A 27,326-nucleotide genomic window follows, 5' to 3' on the forward strand; every position below is an offset into this window, starting at 1 on the left:
TAAAAATTAGCCTTGGATTTCTCAAGACATTAAACACAGAATTGCCGTATGACCCAGCAATTCCATTTAGATGCATCTAAGCAAGAAAAATGAAAACATATGTCCACAAAACACTTCTTCACAAATGTTCATAATGGCATTATTCATAAAAGCCAGAAAGTGCAAACATTCAAATACGTATCAAGTGAGTGGATAAACAAAATATGACGTGTCCATACAATGAAATATTACCGTCAATTAAAAAGGATGAAATGCTGATACCTGAGACAACACTGATGAACGCTGAACATATTAATGCTGAGTCAAAGACAAAAGTAACAAAAGACCGTATCCTATATAATTTCATTTGTAGGAAATGTTCACATAGGAAATAATAATATGTGTATTATATACCCATTTACAGATGAGGACCCCAGGGCACAGAAAAGTCAAGATCACATTAGTAAAAAGTGTCAAAGTTCAAAGACCACATTGGTAAAAATTCTCAAAGTACCAATGTGACTTTAAATCTAGGGTTCTTCCCCATGGTTATCATACTACCTGCATTGTTTCAAAACAGACTGAATTAGAGAGTATAAAAAAAGAGATGTGCCTTGGGCAGCGCTTGGGGCTCAAAGGAGAAGGGTGCCGGCCCCATATGCCGGAGGTGGCGGGTTCAAACCTGGCCCTGGCCAAAAACTGCAAAAAAAAAAAAAATAAAATAAAAAATATATATATATATGTGTGTGTGTGTCTTTAGCCCCATTCTTCATGCCATGCCTGTTGATTAAGGGGCCAGTGACCATCTACCTTAACAATGTTAGATGCCAGAGAAAATGGGCAGGCCCCATGTTTGGGTTTTATAGACATTTCTTTCTGGCCCCATGGACTGAATCAAGCCTCTTTTCCTCTGAGATTGGCAATGGCCTTTCTCCCAGACACTCAGAAGTAATCAATAGGGCTTTAAAGAAAGTAAGCTGGTCTTGAAAAAAGTTGTTCCTCCTGATTTTTCAAACTGCTGAAATTAATACCAGCTTTCATGGACCATAAATACTAATTTATTGAGTACGTATTGTGACAAAGTCATTGCACTGTTTTACACATTTGTCTTGTTTTCATATCTCATTGAAACAATCATCATGCTTGTTCATCTCATTTTACACATGAGGAAACAACTTAAGGGAGGTTAAGTAATTTGCTTAAGATTATGATGTAGCAAGAGGTAGATGCAGAATCCATTCACAGGAGGAAGACTCCAGAGCTTGAACACAGCTCAGAAACCTGCATTTATCAATCTTATCTTTAGTTTCTTTTCTTCTTCTTTTTTTTTTTTTGAGACAGAGTCTCACTTTGTCGCCCTTGATAGAGTGCCATGGTGTCACAGCTCACATCAACCTGCAGCTCTTGGACTTGGGCGATTCTCTTGCCTCAGCCTTCCAAGTAGCTGGGACTACAGGCGCCCATCACAATGCCCGGCTAATTTTTTTGCTGCAGTTTGGCCAGGTCTGGGTTCGAACCCGCCACCCTCGGCATATGGGGCCAGCGCCCTATTCACTGAGCTACAGGCGCCGCCCTTGTCTTCAGTTTCTTACAACCACACCATTTATCTCTCTTTAATTTTGGGCAACTCTTTCATTCTCCAAAGTTTCTCTAAAGATAAAACATAAAGCATCTTTATGATGAAGCATGTTAATTCAATATTCCAGGGTGTAATCTGCCAAGATTTGTGGGTATAAACTAATTTAAAGTGCTTAAGTTCTTTTCTCTTTCCCTGAACTTCAATTCCTTAAGTTGTTTTGTGCGGTGCTCTTAGGGTTGTTTTTTGTGAGCTTTTTGTTTTTTGTTTTTTGAGACAGTCTTGCTTAGTTGCCCTGGCTACAGTGCAAGGGCACCACTGTAGCTCACTGGAACTTCCAACTCCTGGGCTCAAGTGATCCTGCTGCCTCAGGCTCTAGAGGAGGGGGAACTCCCAGTGCATTGCCATCACACCCTGCTCATGTTTCTATTTTTAAGAGAAATGGGGTCTTACTCTTACTTAGGCTGGTCTTTTTGAAGACTTTCTTTAATCCCTTAAGATCTGTGTGTATCACTACATTCTCTGCAAATTTCTACTGTAGTATTATAAAGGCACATATGTAGTATAAGTTCCTATTTGCTTCTGTGTGTATTTCTATCCACAAGATGGTAAGAGCTACAGTTTTTAATAAAAACAGTCTTACTCTTCATATGTCTTTGGTGAGTGGACACTCAAGAACTATTTCAGAAATTGTTTCATGTAATACACTTACCTTTTTCTCATCTATCTTTTTAATTGTTTTTAAATTTTTTATTATAGGTTTCTCACACCTCTTGAATCCAATTCTAAGGGGGAAGACTGGAGGTGGGGAGAATGACTTTTAAATTTCTTTAAAACTTTTCATAAGTGGGCGGTGTCTATGGCTCAGTCGGTAAGGCACCGGCCCCATATACCGAGGGTGGCGGGTTCAAACCCGGCCCCGGCCAAACTGCAACCAAAAAATAGCCGGGCGTTGTGGCGGGCGCGTGTAGTCCCAGCTACTCGGGAGGCTGAGGCAAGAGAATTGCCTAAGCCCAGGAGTTGGAGGTTGCTGTGAGCTGTGTGACGCCACGGCACTCTACCAAGGGCCATAAAGTGAGACTCTGTCTCTATAAAAAAAAAACAAAAAAAAAAAACTTTTCATAAGTTTTGGTTCACCACAGGCTACTAGCCTAACTCAATTTTTATAGATTTATACTACTTTCCTGCATTTTTGTCTGGATACGGACTCTTATTTCTGATACAATGTTCATATGCTTTCACCAATTTAAAGTAAAGGTGACTGTGGAAGAAGTATAACTGATACCTTCTAATACTCCTTTTTGAAAGTCCATCCTTCACTTGGAATCGCTTTTAATTGGGCTTTTATATAAATCTGATTAAATTTCATAAGCTTGGAGCACTTGTCTAACTGTGCCAAGCATTTCTTTCCTTCATTGACATTAACTCTTAGGTGATGGTTCTCAACGGAGTGCAACATAGCCCCTCGGGACATTTAGCAATGTTGAGAGACATTTCCAATTGTTATATTTGGGGATAGTGGGTTGGGCTATACTATTATAATTAAGAAAGTAAAGCCCAGGGCCACTGCTAAAGATCCTACAATGCAAAGAGTAGCCTCCCACCAGGTTGCTGCTCTTGAGCAACCCTGGTCTAAAAATGAACAGAATTGCTGCATCTCAAGGGCTTTGTCACATCCTAATGCTAATCATCCAGATTTTTGATCACAATTAAATTCTGAAAAGTAATTATTCTCATTACTTTCTCAATAATTACATTATTCCCAAAGCAAATAAAAATTATTGACTGTTCGTATGCTTTTATAGACTGATAGCTGCTGCAATAACATTACCACAGCTATAGGGCTAATTTTGTAATCTATAGTAAACTACCATAACATGTCATCTCTGGCTTCATTTTTCTTATTTGATACTCTCTATTACATTTAGGCTTTCAGGTTCATGAATTTTCTTCATTCATTGTTCTTTCCTCCTCTATTTCCTTCTTTTAGATAGTTAAGATTTGTTTGATAAGCATGCTTTTCTTTTCTTTTTAAAGAATATAAAAGTGTAAGTTTATTTTATATTAGAGAAAAGGAAGGGAGGGAGACAGAGACGATGGGAGGGAGGGAGGGAAATGGGAGAAGAGAGAGAGAAAAGAAGAAAGGAGAAGAGAGTAGGAAGTGAGAGAAGGGAAGATGAGGGGGTGGGGAGTAAGAGAATGGCAAGGCATCCCAAAGAATGGAAGAAAAAATGCCAGCTAGCACGCTTTTCTATTAACATATCATAATTATGAATCTTACAGCTAAATTCTACAACACTTATAATGCTTTGTAAGCATATACAATCATAATCACGGTATCAAAATCCCCCCTCTTCCTTCAAATGCTTCTGCTCCTAACATGTTTCTTCAAAAATAGGACTAACTCTCACCATGATAGCTTCATTTTATCTGGACTCTCTCTACCGTCTACTGAAGGCTCACCTAAAGAAATGTTTTTATCAGGTATGTAAGATTGACAAACATTTTCTTTATAGTACTCATTATTTAGGTATCATACACCAGAGTTTAGAAAACTAAGTTTTTATATTTAACTATTTAGTCAAATGGTTATGGATTCTCTTTTCTTTTTTAGTTTACACGCAATCCTCAACACGGATGAAATTTAACTGGTTGGAATACAGTTAGACCTAAAGATTTAAAATAATACATGAAGCTTATTTTAATAAGACTTATGCTGAATTCTTCAAAGAGAAAGTAGTTATCCCATATTCCAGGTGCATTCTTAGATTAATACATGAGATATATGTCAGCAAAAGGTAATTTGAAACAAAACATTTATCTTTAATAAAATAATTTTTAGCTGGGCGTTGTGGCAGCTGCCTGTAGTCCCAGCTACTTGGGAGGCTGAGGCAAAAGCCCAAGAGTTTGAGGTTGCTGTGAGCTGTGACACCACAGCACTCTACCTAGGGTGACACAATGAGACTCTGTCTCGAAAAATAATAATAATAATAATTTTAATGTACTCACTGATGAAAGCTATAGTCATATAAAAATTTCAATAGCATATAAATACTTATCTATGAATATTACTCTGTGATATATTACATAAAGATAACATTAGGAAATAAAGCAGAATGTTATAATTGTGTTAGAAAAATAAGATTACATTTATTTAGATTTACAATTCACCTTGATTTTGTTCAAATTTTCTTATTTTATTATGATTTCATGTTAGCCATGTATGTTGTCTTCCTTTAAAAATTAACTTAGGGCCATGCACGATAGCTCACATCTATAATCCTAGCATTCTGGGAGGCTGAGGGAGGTGGATTGCCTGAGCTCACAGGTTCGAGACCGGCCTGAGCCAGAGTGAGACCTTGCCTCTAAAAATAGCCAGGCATTGTGGTGGGTGCCTGTAGTCCCAGCTACTCAAAAGGCTGAGGTAAAGAGAATAGCTTGAGCCTAAGAGTTTGAGGTTGCCGTGAGCTATGACACTACGCACTCTACCAAGTTGGTTTATAAATGGTAAGGCTCTTTGGGAAACAGTTTGGTCCCCTCCCCCCCAAAAAATTAACTTACATGGAATTGGGTTTTTCACTCAAACGCACACATTGCTTCAGAATTAGGTTCATTAAATGAGCACTAAATTTCATTTTCTTTTTTTTTTTTTGTAGAGACAGAGTCTCAGTTTATCACCATTGGTAGAGTGTCGTGGCATCACACAGCTCACAGCAACCTCCTACTCCTGGGCCTAGGCAATTCTCCTGCCTCAGCCTCCCGAGTAGCTGGGACTACAGGTGCCCGCCACAACGCCTCGTTATTTTTTGTTGCAGTTTGGCTGGGGTCGAGTTTGAACCCGCCACCCTTGGTATGTGGGGCTGGCACCCTACCCACTGAGCCACAGGCACTGCCCCTAAATTTCATTTTTTTTTTAAAGTGCAGCTAATAAATACATATTTAACGGAGAGCAATAACCCGTTTTATATGCAGGTTTCAATGAGTTTTGACCAACACATACACACTCATGCAATTATCACCACAGAAAAAGTCACAGGATCCAAAAATTTTGTCACATCCCTTTCTACGCCCTGCACTCTCACCCCAAACCCGCTCTCAAAAGTTTTGTATTTCCAGAATATCCTATAAACAGAATCATATAGTATGTGGCTTTTTGTGCTTTTTTCACAAGACAGCATGCTTCTGAGGTTTACTGAAGAGGTTGCACATATCAGTAATTTATTTCTTTTTATTGCTGAGTAGCATCCTATTATCATGTGGTTATACCACAATTTGTTACCCATTGACCAGTTCATGAGTACTTGAGTTGCTTCCAGTTGACAGCAATTATACATAAAGCTGCCTTAAACATTTTAATAGAGTATATGTATGGACACGCACTTTCATTTCTTTTCAATTAATATCTACAAGTGGGATTCCTGGATCATTTAGTTAAGTGCATGTCTGATTTTATGAGAAATGGCCAAACTGTTTCCCAGAGAGCTTTACCATTTATAAACCAACCAGTAACATATCAGAGCTCTAGCTGTTCCATATTTCCATAAATATTTGATATTGTCAGTTTTTCAGATTTTCATCATTCTGATATAAGCATACTGGTATCTCTACTGTGACCATAATTTGCAACTGCCTAACAACTAATCACTTTAAGCAGTTTTTCACGTGTTTATTGGCCAATTGTACATCTTTTGAGAAATGTCTATTCAAATCCTTTTCTCATTTTTAAATTGAGTTATTTGTCTTTTCATATTAAGGTGTAAGCCTTCTTTTTCATTCTAGATACCAGTCCTTCACTAGGTATGTGATCTGCTAATGTGCTCTCCCATTTTGTGGGTTGCCTTTCTACTCTCAATAATGCCCCTTGAAGCACAAATAAAAGTTTTAAATTTGAATGGTGTCTATTTTATCTATGTTTCTTTCTTTCTTTTGCAGTTTTTTTGGCCAGGGCCAGTTTTGTTATCTACGTTTCTTTACTCGCTTGTTTTTGGTACTACATCTAAAAAACAAATGGCGCCTGTGGCTCAGAGGAGTAGCACGCTGGCCCCATATACCGGAGGTGGTGGATTCAAACCTGGCCCCAGGCAAAAAAAACAAAAAACAAATGCCTAATCCAAACTTATGAAGATTCCAAGTTATGAAGATTAAGAGCTTCAACTTTTTAACTCTTACTTTTGAGTCAATTTTCTGTATATGAGGTAGGAGTCCACATTCATTCTTTTGCATATGGATATCCAGTGGTCTGAGCACCATTTAAGGAAAAGATTATTTTTCCTTTCACATGTTTTGCAACTATTTTCCCCAGCCTATGGCTACCTTTTTTCATTTTCTTAACAGTGTCTTCTGAAGAAAAGAAATTTTTATTTTGTTAACATTTATCATAAAAAATAGGCTTTCTGAGGAGTCGGTGTTGCTGAGATTGCCCAAATGTTTGGAGTTTTTTTTTTTTTTTTTTTTTGTAGAGACAGTCTCACTTTATGGCCCTGTGAGCCTCACACAGCTCACAGCAACCTCCAACTCCTGGACTTAAATGATTCTCTTGCCTCAGCCTCCTGAGTAGCTGGGACTACAGGCGCCCGCCACAACGCCCGGCTATTTTTTGGTTGCAGTTTGGGCCGGGTTTGAACCCGCCACCCTCGGTATATGGGGCTGGCGCCTTACCGACTGAGCCACAGGTGCCACCCCATGTTTGGAGTTTTTAACTGAAACTAAGAAAAGTCCAAAATAGATTGAAGACTAAACAACAGAAGCTACAGCAAGGAGGATTCAGTGCCAATGCATCAACAAAAAAGACAACCAGAGTTAGTGGAAGGAAATCTTCCTGTTTTCATGTGTCCCATGGAGCTAATATTTTATGTAGATGATCAGTAAACACATAAGCAAGTGTTGACTCTGTCTTATCACTACGAGTTTGTCTTAAAGTTCAAAGTTTTGTGTACTACTCCAAATAAGTATGTTGTCATTGATGCTGCAGGTGCAGTAAAGCCTCAGTGTTGTGTGGATATTGTATTTGTCATACAGATGTTCAATCCTGTCACTATGGTGTAGTAGACAAATTCTGCCCCCAAGTTTCTGAGCAAAACCAGAGGAAAGCTTTGGGAAGGAAAGAGGTGGTTGCTACTCTCCTCCCATCTGCAAAAGAACAACAAAAGGAAGACAAGGAAAAAAGAATAAAGGAACATTTAAGTGAAAGTTTTGAGCAGCCATTTCAACCAGAAAACAGAGTTGTCTCCTCAGGACCTAGTTTACTATCTGTCTTCCTGGGAGTGGTGTACACTGCAACCCTGATGCTGCCTACACTGGGGGATGTAGAATCTCTGGTGCCTCTCTACCTCCAATTAAGCGTGAATCAAAAATTAGTGGCCGCTTACATCTTAGGTCTTATTATAGTGGCTATACTTAGAACATGAGCAAGTATTTCAGCTGGCTTCTAAAGGAAATTTATCTTTTTTTTGTTTTTTTGAGACAGAGTCTCACTTTGTCACCCTGGGTAGAGTGCTGTGACGTCACAGCTCACGGCAACCTCAAACTCTTGGGCTTAAGAGATTCTCTTGCCTCAGCCTCCCAAGTAGCTGGGACTACAGGCACCTGCCACAACACCTGGCCATTTTTTTTGTTTTAAATTACTCTATAATTTTATTTGAAGGACTCTAGCACATTGTGTTACAGACAGCAAGGATGCTTCTGAGTGACACCGAGGAAATTATTTGAAGAAATTATTTTTATATCTATATCTTCCCTATAAAAGACTTTAATTAAAGCATTTTTTATTTTCTCATCATTTTCCAATTTACTTTGATTGTTAAGGGTCACGTGTTCTTCAAAGTTAAAGGCTTATAAGAACAAATTGACTACCCTAAGACAAAAATTACATTTATTTCCTAACTAAGAACATCAATGTTACTAAATAAATTATACCTTGCCCTCAATCATTATAAATAGTTGCCATGGTGTTTCTAAAATAAGAGTTTTATAGATAATGTGTAGAGGATTAAAGAAAGGTACTAAGGGATCATGCTTATCCTAGGATCTCACAGAAGACAGGACATATTTAATTCATCTTGTGAACTACAGAATGGGTTTTTCGGACAACAAGCATATGGGATTTTTAAAAAACCTAATAGAGGCTCGGTGCCCATAGCACAGTGGTTACAGCGCCAGCCATATACACCAAAGTTGGCGGGTTCAAACCCAGCCTGGGCCAGCTAAAACAACAATGACAACTGCAACATAAAATAGCCAGGCATTGTGGCGGGCACCTGTAGTCCCAGCTACTTGGGAGGCTGAGGCAAGAAAATTGCTTAAGCCCATGAGTTTGAGGTTGCTGTGAGCTGTGACGCCAAGGCACTCTACCAAGGGCGACACAGTGGAACTCTGTCTCAGAAAAAAACAAACAAACAAAAAAACAACCTAATAGAAGAGAAGTGGTCAGGCTTGGTACCCATAGTTCAGTGAGTAGGGCGCTGGCCACACACATCGAGGCTGGCAGGTTCAAGACCAGCCCAGGCCAGCTAAAGAATGCAACCAAAAAATAGCTGGGCGTTGTGGCGAGCACCTGTAGTTCCAGCCACTTGGGAAACTGATGCAAGAGAATCGCAAAAGCCCAAGCATTGGAGGTTGCTATGAGCTGTGACGCCATGGCACTCTACCGAGGGCAACATAGTAAAACTGTCTCAAAAGAAAAAAAAAAAAAAGAAGAAGAAGAAGAAGTAGAATGGCCTGTTTGGTCTCAGAGTTGTAAAGGCATTTGTTGAGTTAGTTGGTTTACCCTGGCTTTACCTCCGGGGAAATCCCTTTATCTTTTCTCGCAAGCTCCTAGCCTGACTATAAGTGACTTGCCCAGACTGGGATTATCAGATACCAGGTGATTTATGTGGAGATGATTTTTCACCTTTAAACTGTAAGCCAAGTATAGGAAACCCTTGATAGCTGTTGTCTATTTTATATTAGTCACTAAGACTTTTGTTTTTTTTTCTTTGAGACAGAGCCTTAAGCTGTCGCCCTGGGTAGAGTGCTGTGGCATCACAATTCACAGCAACCTCCAACTCCTGGGCTCAAGTGATTCTCCTGCCTCCGCCTCCCAAGTGGCTGGGACTACAGGCACCCACCAAAACGCCCGGCTATTTTTTGGTTGCAGCCATCATTGTCGTTTGGCAGGTCCCGGGCTGGATTCAAACCTGCCAGCTCAGGTGTATGTGGCTGGCGCCTTAGCCGCTTGAGCCACAGGCGCCAAGCCGACCAGGACTTTTATTTAAGTTTGTATTTATTATTAAAACTTTGCCACAGCACAACTATTTACATTTCTTTATAGCCTCTTCTGATCTCTAACACATATGCAATTTTAACTGTTATTGTCATAGTAACTGATCTTTTAGGATTTTTATCTAAAAGTATAATGCATTATTAAGTCTCTTGAAAATAATTCATCTTTTTTACAGAAATGAACTTACACACTGCTACTGTAGTGTTCTCAAGGAGTATATGTAAACATAAATGTATGCCTGAGGTTGGTTTTTGCAGGAAACAGCACTCTGCTTCTAAAACCTTGCTTCGAGTCTTTCATAGGAAATCCCATTTTTTAACCACTTGGGGAGCATAAATCATTAAATGGATCATGTATATACATTGTGTAATGACTGAAAAGCAAATAAATGCAATCTTTTAATTTGTAAAAAATTATGTCTGGAGACTCTCTTTGTTCCTCTAAGTCCTTTGTGTGTGTGTGATAACACATTGTAAAGAAATAAAAATTACTTTAAAAAATAAAAGAAAATGGAGACCTGGAAAAAAAATAGTTTGTTGTCATTGTTGTTTACTAGCCAAGGTGGGGTTCGAACCCGCCAACCATGGTGTATGGATGGGGCTGGTGCCCTACCTACTGAGCTACAGGCGCCGCCCTTGCACCAAGATTGGCGGGTTCAAACCTGGCCCAGGCCAGCTAAAACAACAATGACAACTGCAACAACAACAAAAAAACAGCCGGGTGTTGTGACAGGTGCTTGTAGTCCCAGTTACTCAGGAGTCTGAGGCAAGAGAATACTTTAAGCCCAAGAGTTTGAGGTTGGTGGATTCAAGCCTGGCCCAGGCCACCTGAACAATGACAACTGCAACCAAAAAATAGCAAGACGTTGTGGCAGGCACCTGTAGTCCCAGCTACTAGAGAGGCTGAGGGAAGAGAATAGCTTGAGCCCAAGAGTTTGAGGTTGCTGTGAGATTTGACGCCAGGATACTCCACCTAAGAGTAACAAAGTGAGACTCTGTCTCAAAAAAAAAAAAAAAAAGAAAAGAAAAGAAAGAAATCCTTGCCTAACTAAAGCCACAAATATTTTCTATGTTTTCTTCCAGAAGTGTTATTGTTTTAGCTCTTACATGTAGGTCTATAATCCATTTTCAGTTAACTTTGGTGAAATTTGGTGAAAGTAAGGTTTACATTGAATAACTCTTGTCACCTTTGCTGAAAATTGAATTGACCATATAATACATTAACGTGTATGTATGAGTCTATTTCTAGACTCCTTTTTTCTGTTCCCTTGATTTATGTGTTTATTCTTTCACCGAGACTATGCTGTCTGAATCTTGACTTTAGTGCTCCAACTTTGCTCTTACTTTTCAAAACTATTTTGGCTGTTCTCGAACCTTCACATTTCCATATAAATTTTAGAATTACTGGTCACTTTATACAAAAATGCCTGCTATGGGTTTTGAGAATATGGAAACTCTATATGGCAATTAATTTGGGCACTACTAACAAATGTCAAGTTGCCCAATCCATGAATATTAAATCTCTTTTTTTTTCCTAATTTCTGTCTGCAACATTATATAGTTTTCTGTATAGATATGTTATACATATTTTGTGAAATTTACCTGTGAATTTGTTATATTTTTATTGCTATTGTATTTGCAATTTGAAATACAATTTCCTGAATTTGTCATGTCAGTTTCTAACTGCCTATTGCTAACAAATAGCATACAAGCGATTTTTGAATATTAATTTTCTAACTTAAAACCACCTTGAATGTGCTTATTAGTTCTTATAGCATTTTTGTAGAAACTTGAGAATTTTCTATATTGAAAAGCACAGTGCTACAATTAAAAAAGTTTCATTTCTTCAATTTCAATCTATATGGCTTTTCTTTATTTTACCTTATTGCCCTGGCTAGAACCTCTACAACAATGTTGAATAAAAGTGGTGAAAGAGGGCAGATTTGCCAGGAAAAGCATTTCGTTTTACAAAATTAAATACAATTTGAACTGTAGGTTTCTTGTAGATTCCCTTTATCAGGGTAAGGACATTTGTATCAGTTCCTAGTTTACAGAAAGATACTTTAAAATTATGAATGGATACTGCTTTTATCAAATGCTTTATCTGCATCTACCAAGCTATTATGGATTTCCTTTTCTAATACATTAATATGGTAAATTAAACTAATTTATTTTGAATCTTACACTAACTTTATAATCCTGCTATAAAACCTCACTGGTCATAATTTTTATATATTGCTACATTTGATTTGCTAAAATTTAGTTATATTATTCTCTATAGTTTTCTTCAATTTAAAACTTAAACTATACAAGTTTACAAGTTAAAAATTTACTTTAGGTTTATACTTTCATTTCATTTTATTTACTTCTACTGAAGCTATTAATGTTCCTATTTACAAAATGTAATATATAGGCATACTTAATACTAGCAAAGCAAGAGTGCCAGGCACGTTGGCTCAGACTCTGGTAGACTGAGGCCGGTGGATTGCCTGAGCTCAGGAATTTGAGACCAGGCTGAGCAAGAGCAAGACCCTACCTCTACAAAATAGCCCAGCATTGTGGCAGACGCCTATAGTCCTAACTACTGGGGGGACTTAGGCAAAAAGAATAATAGATTAAGGAAGCATGGGTGTCAATTTTTTGCTACCCTACTTTACAAAATCTCTCTGTCACACATACACACAGCCTTTGCACTAAGAGTGCTTACCCTTTATCTACCATCAAATAAGAAATAGTCAAGTCTTTCCTTTTCTTAGTTCTTTCACTATATTGTCAAGTAGGAAGGTAAGCAAATGTAAACACTAATACAATTTTGTTGCTATTTCAGTAGGATGTGAGAAACTAACTTTTATATTTAAAAGGTTCTCAATTCAGAACCTGGCACAATATTCCAAAATAAAATTAAGACCAAAAAAGCATTTTTTTAAAAAAGAAAAAACTAATTAAAAAAAGAAAAAACTAAAAGAATGTAAAATTGTTAAGTAAAATTCTGAGGTAACATCTCAAAGGGTAGAAATGATAAAAAGAAATTACAACTAAGTAAAAAGATATAACTATTTATAACCTTTCTAATAACTGTAACCAAATTTTGAAATCAATTTTGTAATTTTCTAATAAAAATGGAAAGATAGGCTCGGCACCCATGCCCAGTGTTATGGTGTCAGCCACAGACACCAAGGGTAGCAGGTTCAAACAAAAAATAGCTGGGCATTGTGGTGGGCACCTGCAGTCCCAGCTACTTGGAAGGCTGAGGCAAGAGAATCGCTTGAGTCCAAGAGTTTGAGGTTGCTGTGAGCTATGATGCCAGAGCACTCTACTGAGGGTGATATAATGAGACTGTCTCAAAAAAAAAAAAAAGGAAAGACAGCACCAAAACCAACCTAATTTAAATGTATCAGTATTTATGGCTTAAGAACCATAAATAAGTAAATGGGATGGAGAGGATTTTATAGTCTAAATCTTATTATCAATTCTTTTTTTTTTTTATTGTTGGGGATTCATTGAGGGTACAAGAAACCAGGTTACACCGATTTGCATTTGTTAGGCAAAGTCCCTCTTGCAATCTTGTCTTGCCCCCAAAAGGTGCGGCACACACCAAGGCCCCACCCCCTCCCTCCTTCCCTCTCTTTGCCCTTCCTTTCTCTACCCCTCCCTCCTATTATCAATTCTTTAAGAATGTAAATGCAGGGGCTGTGCCTGTGGCTCAAAGGGGTAGGGCACTGGCCCCATATGCCGGAGGTGGTGGGTTCAAACCCAGCCCTGGCCAAAAAAACGCAAAAAAAAAAAGAATGTAAATGCAAAATTATTTTAGTAAGTTATTTAATTAAATTTTAAAATGCTGAAATCCAAAAAGGAGTTTTTAGAAAAGAACATCTGTAAAGCTTAAATATAAGACAGGTTTTGTGGAGAAAATTTCCCCTATCTCCATAGTAGGAAGGCTTTTCATATGTATCTACCCTTAATTGTTGGTTTTAAAATATAATAGTCAACTCATTTATAAAAGAAAAATAGAGGACAAATGTAACATTATTGAAATTCAATACATATATTTGTATGTATATACATATTTTTAACACATTTACTTTATTTTTCATTCTGATAGACATCCAAACTGGCTAATAAAGTTTCTTTCACGCTTCCTACAAATCTTAGGTAGGAATTAGGGATGAAATAACCAAAACGTAAACAGAAGGGGGGGAGGGGGAGAGAAGGGCTTGAATAATCTAAGTCCATATGTAGTTATATGCAGTCTGTCATTAATCTCCCTCCACAAAAAATTACTTACATCTGCTTAAAAAGTTGTCAATGTTTTTGTTTTTTCTTAAGGCAGGAAAATCCAAATCATATACCAAAGCATCCAATCCATCCTAAAGAAACAAAAACACAATTAGTTTCTTTGCTCACATTATGAACACTTTACTTTTATGAGTAAAGAAAATAAAACATGCTTTAAAATTCCATTTCCCCTCTCAACACATCTTGTGTACAGTTAACACTTCTCCAACGTTACATGAGTAGTGGGAGAAAAGAGTTATTTTTATCTCATATGTACATTTTTGACTTTCTAAATTTGCCAGGTAGAGGAGTAGGAAAATTACCACAGTTGGCCACAAGTGATTTTCATGCACTTGACCCTGATAAAAGAACGAAATTTTATTCTCACTTCCCCTTACTGTTGCATACCTTCATTTCACAGATACTCATCCAAATCGTAGATTTGTGTCTACAGATACTATACAAGGTAATGGCTTTACTAAAGTTAATGAAACATGAAGTTTAATGTAAAATAAATTATCCATAATCACAAATGCAAGTTATGCACATTTGAAATTATGAAAATGTATTGTGTTTTCACTGGGTCCTCTTTCTTCTATGAGGCACTTTCTAAGGCAACCAGTAGTAAAGGATCAACATTAGCTTTTTTGCTTTTAAGTGATTACTTATTACTGAAAGTTGTAAGTGGCAGCATCCAGACATGAGACCAATTAGTGAAGAGGCAAGGCATTTATTCAGACTGTCCCTGCCATATGACAAAATCAAAAGGAAAATTCAGATAATACTTACTACGCAGTCTTCATTACTAAGTAACCTACGGTAAATATTGTTTCTATCACTGAACAGCACTAGGGAAAAGAATGATTTTTGAGTCATGCTTAATAATGTAATAAATTCCAGATGGGTCAAGAGACTCAACCATGAAAGAAATCAAGCAAATCTATTTTTTTTAATTGTATATTTTGGGGTCGGGTGTGGTCTGGACTGCCTGTACTGCCAGCACTCTGGTAGGCCGAAGCGGGTACACTGCCTGAGCTCACAGGTTCGAGACCAGCTTGAGCAAGAGCAAGACCCCCGGCTCTAAAAAGAGCCGGGCGCTGTGGCCAATACCTGTAGTCCCAGCTATTTGGGAGACTGAGGCAAGGGAATCGCTTGAGCCCAAGAGTTTGAGGTTGCTGTGAGCTATGACGTTATGACACTTTACTGAGGGCAAAAAAGTGAGACTCTGTCTCAAAAACAAATAAATAAATGAAAAATAAAAATAAAAATAAAATAAAATAGTATATTTACACGTTACTGTTGGGAGAACAAGTCACATAACCTTTCTAAGCCTCAGGCTGCTTCTTTGTAAAATGAGTATAATGACTACCCACCTACAACTCACAACAGAGTTGTGAAAATCAAATGAGTTAAGTACATGAAGTGTTTGGTTCTGAATAGTCCCACTTTCCTCTCTTTCTTTTATTTCTGTAGGTGACATTTGAAAGCTATATAAGTTAGTCCACATATTGATAGGAACAACATATACAAAAAATAGACATCTTAGTCATGTGGGCATAAAACCGTAACAGTAAATCTCAGATCACAACTTTAAACCCTTTCCCAATGTAATAATCCCAAGGATATATATATTTTTTCCATGTGAGCATTTGACTTTTGGATGACTACAGCATTTAACCATAACTTGTGGGGCAGGGGCACAGTGGTTCACTCTTGCAATACCAGCATTTTGGGAAGTAGAGGTGAATTCCTAAATTAAAAAATTAGCTGGGCAAGGTGGCAAGCACCTGTAGTTCCAGCTACTCAGGAGGCTGAAATGGGAGGATCCCTTGAGTCCAAGAGTTCAAGGTTATAGTGAGCTATGACAGCACCACTCAATCCAATGTGGGGGACGGAACGAGACCCCACCTCAGTCCTCCCTCCGTCACCCCCCTGTCCCCTGCAAAATACATGATGCACTTGTTAGGTCCTTCATGAATTGCGTATGGCCACTAGGTGCTTAGATCCATTATCTTACCCTTTAATTTTATTACAGTAGCATGGGAAAGAGTATTGCTTTTTACCATCAACTACAAACAAAAGTATGTGCCTTTATCAGAGTAATAAAATGGCAAGAAGGTATTTCTTCTAGCATAATCTAAATTCCAAAGTATGTCAACTGAAGCTAAGGGGAGTCAAGACAATGGGGTGGGAAAAGGGATGCAGGCTTCCACTTTAATGCAGTGGAGAAACTGCATAATGCAAGCAGTATATTCATCTAACCACAATTGGGCCAAGGAATCCTGTCTTTTATTCAACACTCCAAAGTTCTGTAAAGTAATGCAGGCTAAGGTCTCCTCATTTCCTAAAGTCCATATTCTGGTACCAGGACTCAGAACCTAACAGAAGGTAACATTCCTCCATGTACAAACATTCCATAAAGAATGATCATCAAAGCAGATAGTCCTACTGCTCCTTCACTTAATGATTTAACCATGAAGGAAAGCTACCTTCTACTTTCACATGTCCATCACATAGCATAATCATCAATTCAGTAATGCAGAGGGTTTACAAGAGAAAGTCCACTCGATGTCAAAAAATTAAAATAATGAAACTTTTTGCTACTAATAATTGAAAAATGGTACACCAGTTGTAGCAGTTATATTTTTTTTTTTTTGGCCGGGGCTGGGTTTGAACCCACCACCTCTGGCATTTGGGACAGGCGCCCTACTCCTTGAGCCACAGGCACCGCCCCAAAGCAGCAGTTATATTTTTAAAAAAGGTAGACACATTAAGAGAAGTACTTTCACATATACACACAAGGACAGGCATAATTAATTGCCAAGTAGGACATTTTATAATAATCTCTAAAGCATGAAAATTTCACATTTCCTGAGAAACACTGATATTGATGGGGGGCAATTGTGTTATCTTAAAAGAGAGCTCAAACAAAAGGAGAAACAGAAAGACAATATTCAACAAAACACTATTGCAAACTTCAGTTTTCTGGATAGTTCTGAATTACAAAAATGAGAGTCCTCATTTTTTTAGTGTTTTACACTAATGGTACGAGACATAACACATACATTATAAGGTATGAGAATGTAATGGCACCTTAAAAGATGGTATACTATTACAACATTTATCTTTAGGTAAATTTTCAAAATCTAAATGATTACTATTCAAAACCTCATAGAAATTTTTTTTAAAAACTACAAAAAAATTCATTGTAACTATGGCAACAAAACCATGGTTTCTGAAAAACAAACGTTTAATTAAAATAGGCTGACCATTGGTACTAAAAGAATGCTGCCACACTTCAGCAATAGAGGATGTATCATTTAGATAAATATTTTTGGTGTAAACAGCAAATGGTTGTTTTAAATAAATTACTTCACTAGATAAAGAAGTAAGAAATTTCTTGAAATTAAGCCCTAATAAGAAAATGAAAAAGAATTTCCCTAGGAAATTTTAACAACCTAATATTAAATGCAATTTGAATCTGTTTAACCAGTGTGAAATTCATATCAATGCTCCCAAGAACAATTACAGTCAAAAATTAAATATACAGGCGAGATGAGGTGGCTTACAACTATTAATGCCAGCAGTTTGGGAAACCAACACAGCAAGCTCAGCTATGGACAGAAGTTCAAGACAAGCCTGGACAATCTAACGAGATCCTGCCCCTACAATATATAGAACAATTAGCCAGGAGTTGCGGTGCTTATGCTTCTAATCCCAGACACACAGGAGGCTGAGGTAGAAGATCGCTTGAGCCCAGGAGTTCAAGGTTATAGTGAGCTATGACACATGTACTCCAGCGTGGGCGACAGAGCATGACCCCATTTATGAGTGTACACACACACACACATACACACAGAGGTTCTAAATTATCCAATACAATAAACAATGGCTCTTCCCAGTCTCCAAACATAACTGTTTACACTCATTTTCTCTACATGCATACAGCTAGACTTAAACTCTAGGGAGCTACCAGCCAGTTCCCAAATAAGCCAAGCTCACTCTACCCCACTGCCTATATCCCTGCTCTACTCTCCAGCTGGAATGTGAACATTTTTATATTCAGACTGCCTCAGATGTTTCCTTGTGCTACCTTCCCCAATATCTCAAGACAATGTTAATAGTTACAGTCTGCGCTACTACAGAAATTATTATATTTAATTGCTACTGAAATCACTTACTTATAAATCTTCTCCTTTGTAGGAGAAAAATACTTTCTGTCTCTCAAAGTTCAGAGATTAGTAGGGAGGAAAAGTAAATACAAAATACCAACTGTTGTAAGTAGGCAGGAAGTATATAAACAGAGAAAGGATTATTCAGTGCTTCATAAAGGAGATGAAATTTGAGCTGAACCTTAAAAGGAATACAATGGAGACAGGGCAAGGCAATCTAGAGAGAAGAAAAGCAAGGAAAATTGAGAGAATACAATGGTCTGGACTGGGAAGCGTGAGAAAAAAGAGGCACAGAAGACAAACTTTCGGTGGCTTAGGGAATGTTTTTTTGTTTTTTTTTTTTTTGTGGTTTTTGGCCGGGGCTGGGTTTGAACCCGCCACCTCCGGCATATGGGACCGGCGCCCTACTCACTGAGCCGCAGGCGCCGCCCAGCTTAGGGAATGTTTTAAGGTGTAACATACCAGGCTCAGACTCTGGGTATTGATATTCTGATATCCATTTGGAAGCATAGGAATTTAGGGGAGGAAGAAGAGTAGCATACTGACTTTTATTTTAGTAAAATCTATCCATGATAAAGACAATGATTAAAAGAGAGATAGGTGGAAAAGGGAGACAATTAGGAGAATATTGTGGTAAAATAAGCAAAAGAGAATAAAAGAGGGAACTAAACTGAGGAAATAAGAATGAACAGTAGAAGCAAAAGGATCTGATGAATAACGGAAAGAGCAGCAGGAAGGGTTAAGAATAATTATGTGACCCCTTGATTGCACTAATGTACACAGCTATGATTTAACAATAAAAATAAACAAATTAAAAAAAAGAATGATTATGTGATTATTATATGATTATAATAACCATTATATATCCTCTAGTTGATGTGAGTAGATAGTGACTTCATTAACCAAGGCAAAGAATTCGGAGGAAGAAGATACATATTCTACATATTGTAAATTTAAAGTCCCTGTGGGACATCATTGTATGGATAACTAGATGGCAGCTGAAAATATGAGTGAGTTCAACAGAGATTGGGACTATAACGTAGATTTGGGATCCATGACAGCACATTAAATTCTTGAGAACAAACGCAATTACCTAACCCGAATGAACATAGGGTGAATAGAAAAAAAGTGAAGAACAGAGCTCCGGGAAAAAAACGACGTTCAAGAAGTAGAGCAGGGCCGCGCCTGTGGCTCAGTGAGTAGGGCGCCGGCCCCATATGCCGAGGGTGGCGGGTTCGGACCCAGCCCCGGCCAAACTGCAACAGAAAAATAGCCGGGCGTTGTGGCGGGCGCCTGTAGTCCCAGCTGCTCGGGAGGCTGAGGCAAGAGAATCGCGTAAGCCCAAGAGTTAAGAGGTTGCTGTGAGCTGTGTGATGCCATGGCACTCTACTGAGGGCGTACAGTGAGACTCTGTCTCTACAAAAAAAAAAAAAAAAAAAGAAGTAGAGCAGAGCAAAAATGGTTGATAAATACATAGAGAAAAAGTGAGATTAAGTAGCATCATGAAAGCAGAAGTAACTCCTAAAAGGAATTTAGCAGAAATGCCTAAGAAAAAACTTCAAATGCCACAGAGAGATCATACAGAATGAAGAAGGCAAAAGAAGTCAAATCTTTTGTAATCAAAACATCACAAATGATGGCTGCACTGTTAGGTAGCTAGCTAGCAATCCAGTTCTCCTGGAAAAGGACAAAAGTAAGGACCCTCAGGCCCCCATCTCAGTGCCGCCCACCTTAATTCTGCCCCAGGTGACTGCTCACACCCGGGGAGGAGGGACCACCATACCAATCTACCAGTTAGAACTTAGCATGCCAACTGCAAAAGGATAAGGAGACTCTCTAGCTCAATGGCTGGGCCTCACAGGTACAGAAGACTCTTCAAAGTGACCTAAAATAACCTTAAGCCAATTTAACATATCACTGACTTAAATCTATACTGCAGTCCACATACCACCCAATGGGCTCCCAGGCTCATTGGAGGTCCATGCACACAGTAAGACTCTGAACCGCAAGGTACGCCGAACCCAGATAAAAGCATGGAGAGGCATTATTCAGAGCCTTTTTCCTTGTGACAATGGGGGCTGTTTGCTGTCCATGCCCAACATACCTTACTCTATAAGTCTATTTACTCTGTAAATCTTTCTCTTTCTCAATAAACTTTGTTTCACACTTGCCTTACTTTGGGGTGTCTGGCCATTTTTTGACCAAAAGCACACTAAGAACTAAAAACCCAGTCAGCTGCCTGAAACCCCAACATCTTAGGATGCAGGCAAGTGCCTTGAAAACCAACATTTCTTGGTGCCGTGACTTGGATAAACCTGATTTGGATTGTTCTGCTCAATAAGCCAACTTGCCTTTCCCATAAGACTCTGTAATTCACAGACTAGATAAAGCCAGCTCACTCCTGCTATAAATCTTTCCACCTTACAGCCAGCGCTTGAGAGGGTGCTGGCACTAGCTTTTACTTTTCCACCTCTCCCATTTCTCAAACTACATGGTTGAGTTCTTGGCTAAACCTAGAAGTGTGATAAGGAGCTTGGGGACACGTAATAGGAGAAGTCTTTTTCATTTTGTTGAACTTTAGGGAAGAGGGTTCTAGCTATAATTCTTATGCTTCCAGCTTTGTGTTGGTTTCAGTAATAAACCTTTCATTCTGATTTGATAGGGTGCTTACTTCCCTTCCCATACTGAAACTAAACAATGTTTCCTCTCCTGGTTTTTGCCTGTGCTAAACTGCCATGACTCTCCCAGTGGGGCAGGATTAAATCTCCCATTTAGGGGTGGAGGATGGTTAAGTGCAGTGGAGCCTCTGTGGTTGACCACCTCCACATGTTGACCAGTTTGTTACAGCCCCTGGGATGGTCAACTTACAGAGGTTCCACTGTTATTTACCCCCCTGGCTTTACTAGGCTTTTTCCCTTCACTTTTAAGCTGCTTCTTTTGCTCCATTCCAGAAAGTGCCTTCCTTTTTGTGGCCGGACACCCAATCAACTAGTGTAGTACTTTTACTAACATAGGTCATCATACCAATAGATACTGCTGTCCTAGTACCTGTAAAAAAAAGAAAGAAACTGAGAGGCTCTTAGGTTTGAGCTGTGCACAACCCCTCTTCCTACAAATCAAAAAGGAACAGTCTGGACCAATCAGCTGCAGTACCTGGGCTATTACCTGGGGATATTCAGCTCTAACAGACCCCAGTCGCTATAGTCTCTCCCCTTTCTCTTCTTGTTACTCCTCTTTTCCTGCAGATGGCCACAGTCTGTTACCTGAGAAATGCCAGCTCTAGTAGACCCCAGTATTCTCTGGTAGGGCATGGCCTTGGCCTGTTCCCTGGGCCAACTCAGCTCTAACCCACCCCAGTAGCCCTTCTCCGACTGAGGGTTGTACCTGGGGGGAACCCAGTTCTAAAAGGCCCCAGTGTATCCCCCTTCTTCCCTCCTTACTTTCATTCTCTCAAACTGAGACAAGTTTCACCTAGACTGTCTAAAGAAGAAACATTTATGGTTCGGCGCCCATAGCACAGTGGTTACAGCCGCATACACTGAGGCTAGCGGGTTCAAACCCAGCCTGGGCCAGCTAAACAGCAGTGACAACCCCAACAAAAAATAGCCAGCCAGGCGTTGTGGCAGGCGCCTGTAGTCCCAACTACTTGGGAGGCTGAGGCAAGAGAATTGCTTAAGCCCAAGAGTTTGAGGTTGCTGTGAGCTGTGATGCCACAGCACTCTACCAAGGGCAACATAATGAAACTGTCTCAAAAAACAGTTTAATCTTCTTCTGCACAACCATCTGGCCACAGTACAAGCTAGACAGCAGAGAACAGTGGCGTTCACATGGGATTCTAAATCACCCCACCATCTTATAATTGGACCTCTTTTGCAAAAAGGAAAGGAAAATGAGCTAAAACACTGTATGTACAGACTTTCTTTTATTTACAAGAAAATCATTGGTGGTGTACAGCATGAATAGAGCTAAGACAGACTATGGTATTAAGAAATCCTTAGGTTCCCTCCTGTTTCATGCTGCCCCCATACCCAGGGAAGCCTGGAGGTGGTGCCATCTCTACCACTGCCAGGGGGAAAGGCGGCTCACAGCTCCTACCCTTGGTAAAAGCAGGGACCAACTCTGGTCCATAAGCCCTTTAGTTTAAAAGAAGTAAGAGAACACTTTCTAGCTGTGCCCAGGCTCAAGGCTGCCCCTTTCAGCACAACAATGTAAATGACTTACTGCCAAAAATAGGCATGCATTGTGGCAGGTGCTTGTAGTCTGTTGCCAAAAACTCGGGAGGCTCAGGCAAGAGAATCGCCTAAGCCCAAGAGCTGGAGGTTGCTGTGAGCTGTGTAGTGCCACTGCACTCTACCAAGAGTGACAAAGTGAGACTCTGTCTCTAAAAAAAAAAAAAAATTCAATTATTTTATGTAACATGAAATCGATACTAAATCATCAGGTGTGTCCTGAGCTTCCACCACTAACGGCAGAGTCTATGTCCTGAGGAGCACTTTGTCAGTTTGGACGCCATTGTTTTAACTTGGACCTAAAATCAGCTGAGACCGAGCATGACTTAGGGAAGAGGTGGTATTTTGTGAGAAGGAAAGACGCACAATGAGTGCCCATGCCAGGCTGGGAGGCAGCCTGGGTGGTGCACTGGGGGGTGAGGGGGGAGGCTATTAATTAAACCATGCACCGTGCAGGGCCTTCCGTTACTTCTGCTGGCATCTGCCAGAGTAACAACAGGGGAAGAGCTTCCTAATACATTGTGCACTCCCAAGTCTACCTGGGAATCCCAGACTCCCAGCTTCTGGGTCATCCACTCAAAGTGGCTGCTAAATCGCAGAGAGCAGCCTTGATGCTGTGGATCTGGACTTGTTCCAAGGAGGTTTAGGAGGAGATGAGATTCAGTACCAGGGTACGGCCCCTGTTCCCATCTTCCAGAATCTGTGAAACAGTACCAGGGTACGGCCCCTGTTCCCATCTTCCAGAATCTGTGAAACAGTACCAGGGTACAGCCCCTGTTCCCATCTTCCAGAATCTGTGAATGGCTACTTCTTCGGACATAATGGGGAGGGGTGGCACTGAGGATACCCGGGAAATGTAAGGTCTGAACAAAAGTCTTCTCTCAGGAGCCCAAGGACACTCCTGCAAAGTCTTCCTGGTGGTGACTCAGCTCTTAAGATTTATAGAAACTTAACTTCCTGGGACTTTGAAACTAAAGCTTCCTTCACTTTCTATAAAAGCTCCCTGCTTTCTCCAGCTCAATGCAGACTGACTGATGAGAAGGGTATCCTTGGACAAGGAACCCTTGGTTGGAAATAAAAGGTCCATCGGGCCTGGTTTTCCTGCAATAGTACCAGTCCAGAAATCAAGGTCCTTCAAGTTAATGTTGGTGAAAGACAAAAATATATTCATTTTTTATTTACCTTTGAGCATTTGTATGCAAAATATATACTTTTGAATTTTTCCTATTCTCTTCCTCAAAAAGGATGAGATTATCAAAAACAAAATATATGTAAGCAGTTCATTTGTACTGTTCCTTGCCCCGCCCCAAACTTACTAAGATGGCACCACTCACCCCATTTGCGTTTTCCTTTTGTCCTAACAGAAAAGCACTCAGATGAAGCAAGGAAGACCCAGAATTATTTTGACTTTGTGAGTATCTAAGAATTGGAGAGGTCTAGATTTAGTCTTCCTTGGCTTTTGAGAGCCTTGTACTACTGCAAAGTCATGTAGGAAATGATACTTTCTCACCACTGTAAAAACACTAACTAGAAAGTACATTTGCTAAACTCTCCCTGGGACTGTACCCAGATTGGAATGCATGGCAACTTCTGGGTGGCCAACTGAGAGGTCGACTAATAAGTGACAACAGACAGGAATGATCATGACAGAGCTGTTAAGATTCCAGAAAGGGAAAGAGCCAGCGACCTATTAATGCTCACAATTGTAACCTCAGCTGCTGCCTAGTGCCTAGTCTATTACTTAGTGCTCAGCGTGTGTGTCCCAATTCTCTTTGAATCCCAATTCTGTTCCCACTTTTGCTACTACCTTCACCTGAATTTGTGAAGGGTTAGAATTAAATGAGACAAGATACCAAAAAAAAAAAAAAATCATCAGGTGAGTTCATATTTATATTTTTCTCTTTTAAAACTGTAGGATAATTACAAGTAATCCACCAGCCTCTTTCCAGCCCAAACTAAATAAGAGTTGGGGAGTATGTGGGTATCAGGAAAATTGAATTGAAGTTAAAAGCTGCATGCAAGTCCAGGCAAAAAAAACATTAAAAAAAACTCTGAGGAGATCACATCTAGGCCTTCATCTCGGACTAATTCTAAAACGCAGCAGGCTAGCTAGGTGGCAAAAGAGTGCCCTAGTACACAGCAAATCTGAGGTGTGTTTGGTTTGAATATAAGAAATTCAGTGAAATCACTGTCCAAACAAACACTAGCTGAACACAAGCTAGAAGATTCGTGACATCAGTAATCACCCATAAAAAGGAATAGTCTTTGCAAAAATTCAGAAAGTTCTCAAAATAAATTGACTACTATAGCCATTAACAAAACAAAACAAAAAAACCAGCAAACCCTAGAGCAGTGGTTCTCAACCTTCCTAATGCTGAGGCCCTTTAATATAGTTCCTGTGGGTCACGACCCACAGGTTGAGAACCTCTGCCCTAGAGAATAAAGAAAATCTGATTTCCAAAATTACCATATTGTAACAATTAAGTAGCCAATTTTCTTTTTTTTCTTTTTTTTTTTTTGTAGAGACAGAGTCTCACTCCATGGCCCTGGGTAGAGTGCCGTGGCGTCACACAGCTCACAGCAACCTCCAATTCCTGGGCTTAAGTGATTCTCTTGCCTCAGTCTCCCGAGTAGCCGGGACTACAGGCGCCCGCCACAACGCCCGGCTATTTTTTTTTGGTTGCAATTCAGCCGGGGCTGGGTTTGAACCCACCACCCTCGGTATATGGGGCCGGCGCCCTACCTCTGAGCCACAGGCGCCGCCCAAGTAGCCAATTTTTAATAAAGTTGTAAGATATACAAAGGAACAGAAAAGCATGGCTCATTCAGAGGAATAAAATAATGAACAGAAACCATTCCCAAGGAAGCCTAGACACTGGACTTAACTTGACAAATACATTTAAAACTGTCTTAAATATGTTCAAAGAGCTAACAGAAAACACAGAAAATGAACTAAAGGAAACCAGGAAAATTATATATGACCAAAATTAGAATATCAACAAAGAGGAGAAAGTATAAAAAGGAACCAAACAAAATCTGGAGCTAAAAACTGCTTTAAATATAAATGAATTGAACTCTTCAAGCAAAAAGACAGACATGACAAAATAGACTTAAAAGAAAAAGAAAAACAGCAGAAAACAACCATATATGCTGTCTACAAAAGACTTGTTTCAGGTCTAAAGACACTAATGGTTTAAAAGTAAAAGGACAGGGAAAAATATTCCACACAAATAGTAAACAAAGAACTGAAGCATGTAAACTAATGTCAGACAAAATAGACTTTAAAAAAAGAAATGGTTAAAAGAGATTTAAAAAGACATTATATATTGGCAAAAGGATTAATTCACCAAGAAAATATAATGATTACAAGCTTATACGAATGAAACATGTATGATATATAAACAAAGAAGAGCCCCAGGATATGAGGCAAACATTGACAGAATTGGAGTGAGAAATATACATTCTATGAGTAGCTGAAGACGTCAATAACCCACTTTCAATAATTAATATAACCAGAAGAACCCTATAAACTAACTGAGTGCTGTGGCATCATGGCTCACAGCAACCTCAGACTCTTGGGCTCAAGTGATTCTCTTGCCTCAGCCTACCAAGCAGCTGGGACTACAGGCACCCACCACAATGCCTAGCTATTTTTAGAGACAAGGTCTTGCTCTGGCTCAGGCTAGTCTTGAACATGTTAGCTCAAGCAATCCACCTGTCTCAGCCTCCCAGAGTGCTAGGATTACAGGTGTGAGCCACTGCGCCCAGTGCAAAGCAAGTCTTAATAACTTTGAAAAGACTGAAATCACACAAAGTATCTTTTCCAATCAGAATGGAATGAAACTACGAAGCAATAACAGAAGCACAACTGGAAAACTATACACATGTAAGTATTACAAATGTACTCTTCAAACAATCAAGAAACAGAAACAAAAAAATAAGACAGTTTATTTAAACCCCAACATAACAATAATTACATTAAATGTAAATGATCTAAACAACAACTCAAATTAAAAGACAAATTGGTGCCGAGTTGTTGGGTTGCATCTGTTGTCCCAGCTACTCAGAAAGCTGAAAGTCTGAGGCAGAAGGGTCCTTTGAGCTCAAAAGTTTAATGCTACAGTGAGCTAGGACCTTGCCACTGCACTCCAGCCTGGGTGACCCTCAAACTCCTGGGCTCATGAGATCCTCCCTCCTGAGCATCCTGAGTAGCTGAGACTACAGAACTACATCACATCACCATGTCTGATTAATTTTTTCACTTTTTGTAGAGTGGGGTCTCACTATGTTGTCCAACCTGATCTCAGACTCCTGGCCTCAGGCAAAGCCTCCCCAAATGCTGGGATTTATAAGTATGAGCCACCAAACCCAGCCCCCCCATGCAATATTAATCAAAAGAAAGCCGGAGTAGCCATATTAAGTATCAAACAAAGCAAGCTTGAGTTTAGAACAAAGAAAATAGCCAGGAACAGAATAAAAACTTAGCTGATAATAAAAGAGTCAATCCACCAAGAAGAGATAGCAGTTTTGAATAGGTATTTTCAAACAATTGCCAAATAAGTAAAACCAGACAGAAATGAAAAGGGAAACAGACACATCCATAATTTTAGTTGACAACTTGAACATCCCCTCTCAACAAGTGATAGAACAAGGCAGAAAATCAGAAGAGAAGAACTCAACACCATTAATCAACAGGATCTAACTGACATTTACAGAACATTCCACCCACTAACAGCAGAATACACATTCTTTACACCTGCTTGTGGAATAATTACCAAGATATCCAGTGCCATAACTCAAAACCTCGGCAAATTTAAAAGAATTAAAATCACAGAA

At 39.3% G+C, this 27,326-nt stretch overlaps 1 protein-coding gene and 1 pseudogene across 4 annotated transcripts in view; one reads left to right on the forward strand and one right to left on the reverse strand.

Moving 5' to 3' along the window:
* ROCK1 (Rho associated coiled-coil containing protein kinase 1) overlaps positions 1–27,326 on the reverse strand; it is a 160,625-nt gene that overhangs the window by 107,751 nt on the left and 25,548 nt on the right. For all 4 annotated transcript variants that reach the window (XR_008375957.1, XM_053571384.1, XM_053571386.1 and 1 more), the window contains exon 2: positions 14,100–14,181. Coding sequence is in view for 3 of the 4 variants with exons in the window: in XM_053571384.1 (XP_053427359.1) it covers positions 14,100–14,181 (82 nt within the window). In the remaining variant the exon portion in view is untranslated. The remainder of the gene's footprint in view (positions 1–14,099; positions 14,182–27,326) is intronic.
* Positions 7,328–8,076, forward strand: LOC128571755 (motile sperm domain-containing protein 1-like; annotated as a pseudogene).

The sequence above is a fragment of the Nycticebus coucang genome, chromosome 19 (genome assembly GCF_027406575.1).
Source record: "Nycticebus coucang isolate mNycCou1 chromosome 19, mNycCou1.pri, whole genome shotgun sequence".
Classification (NCBI taxonomy): domain Eukaryota; kingdom Metazoa; phylum Chordata; class Mammalia; order Primates; family Lorisidae; genus Nycticebus; species Nycticebus coucang.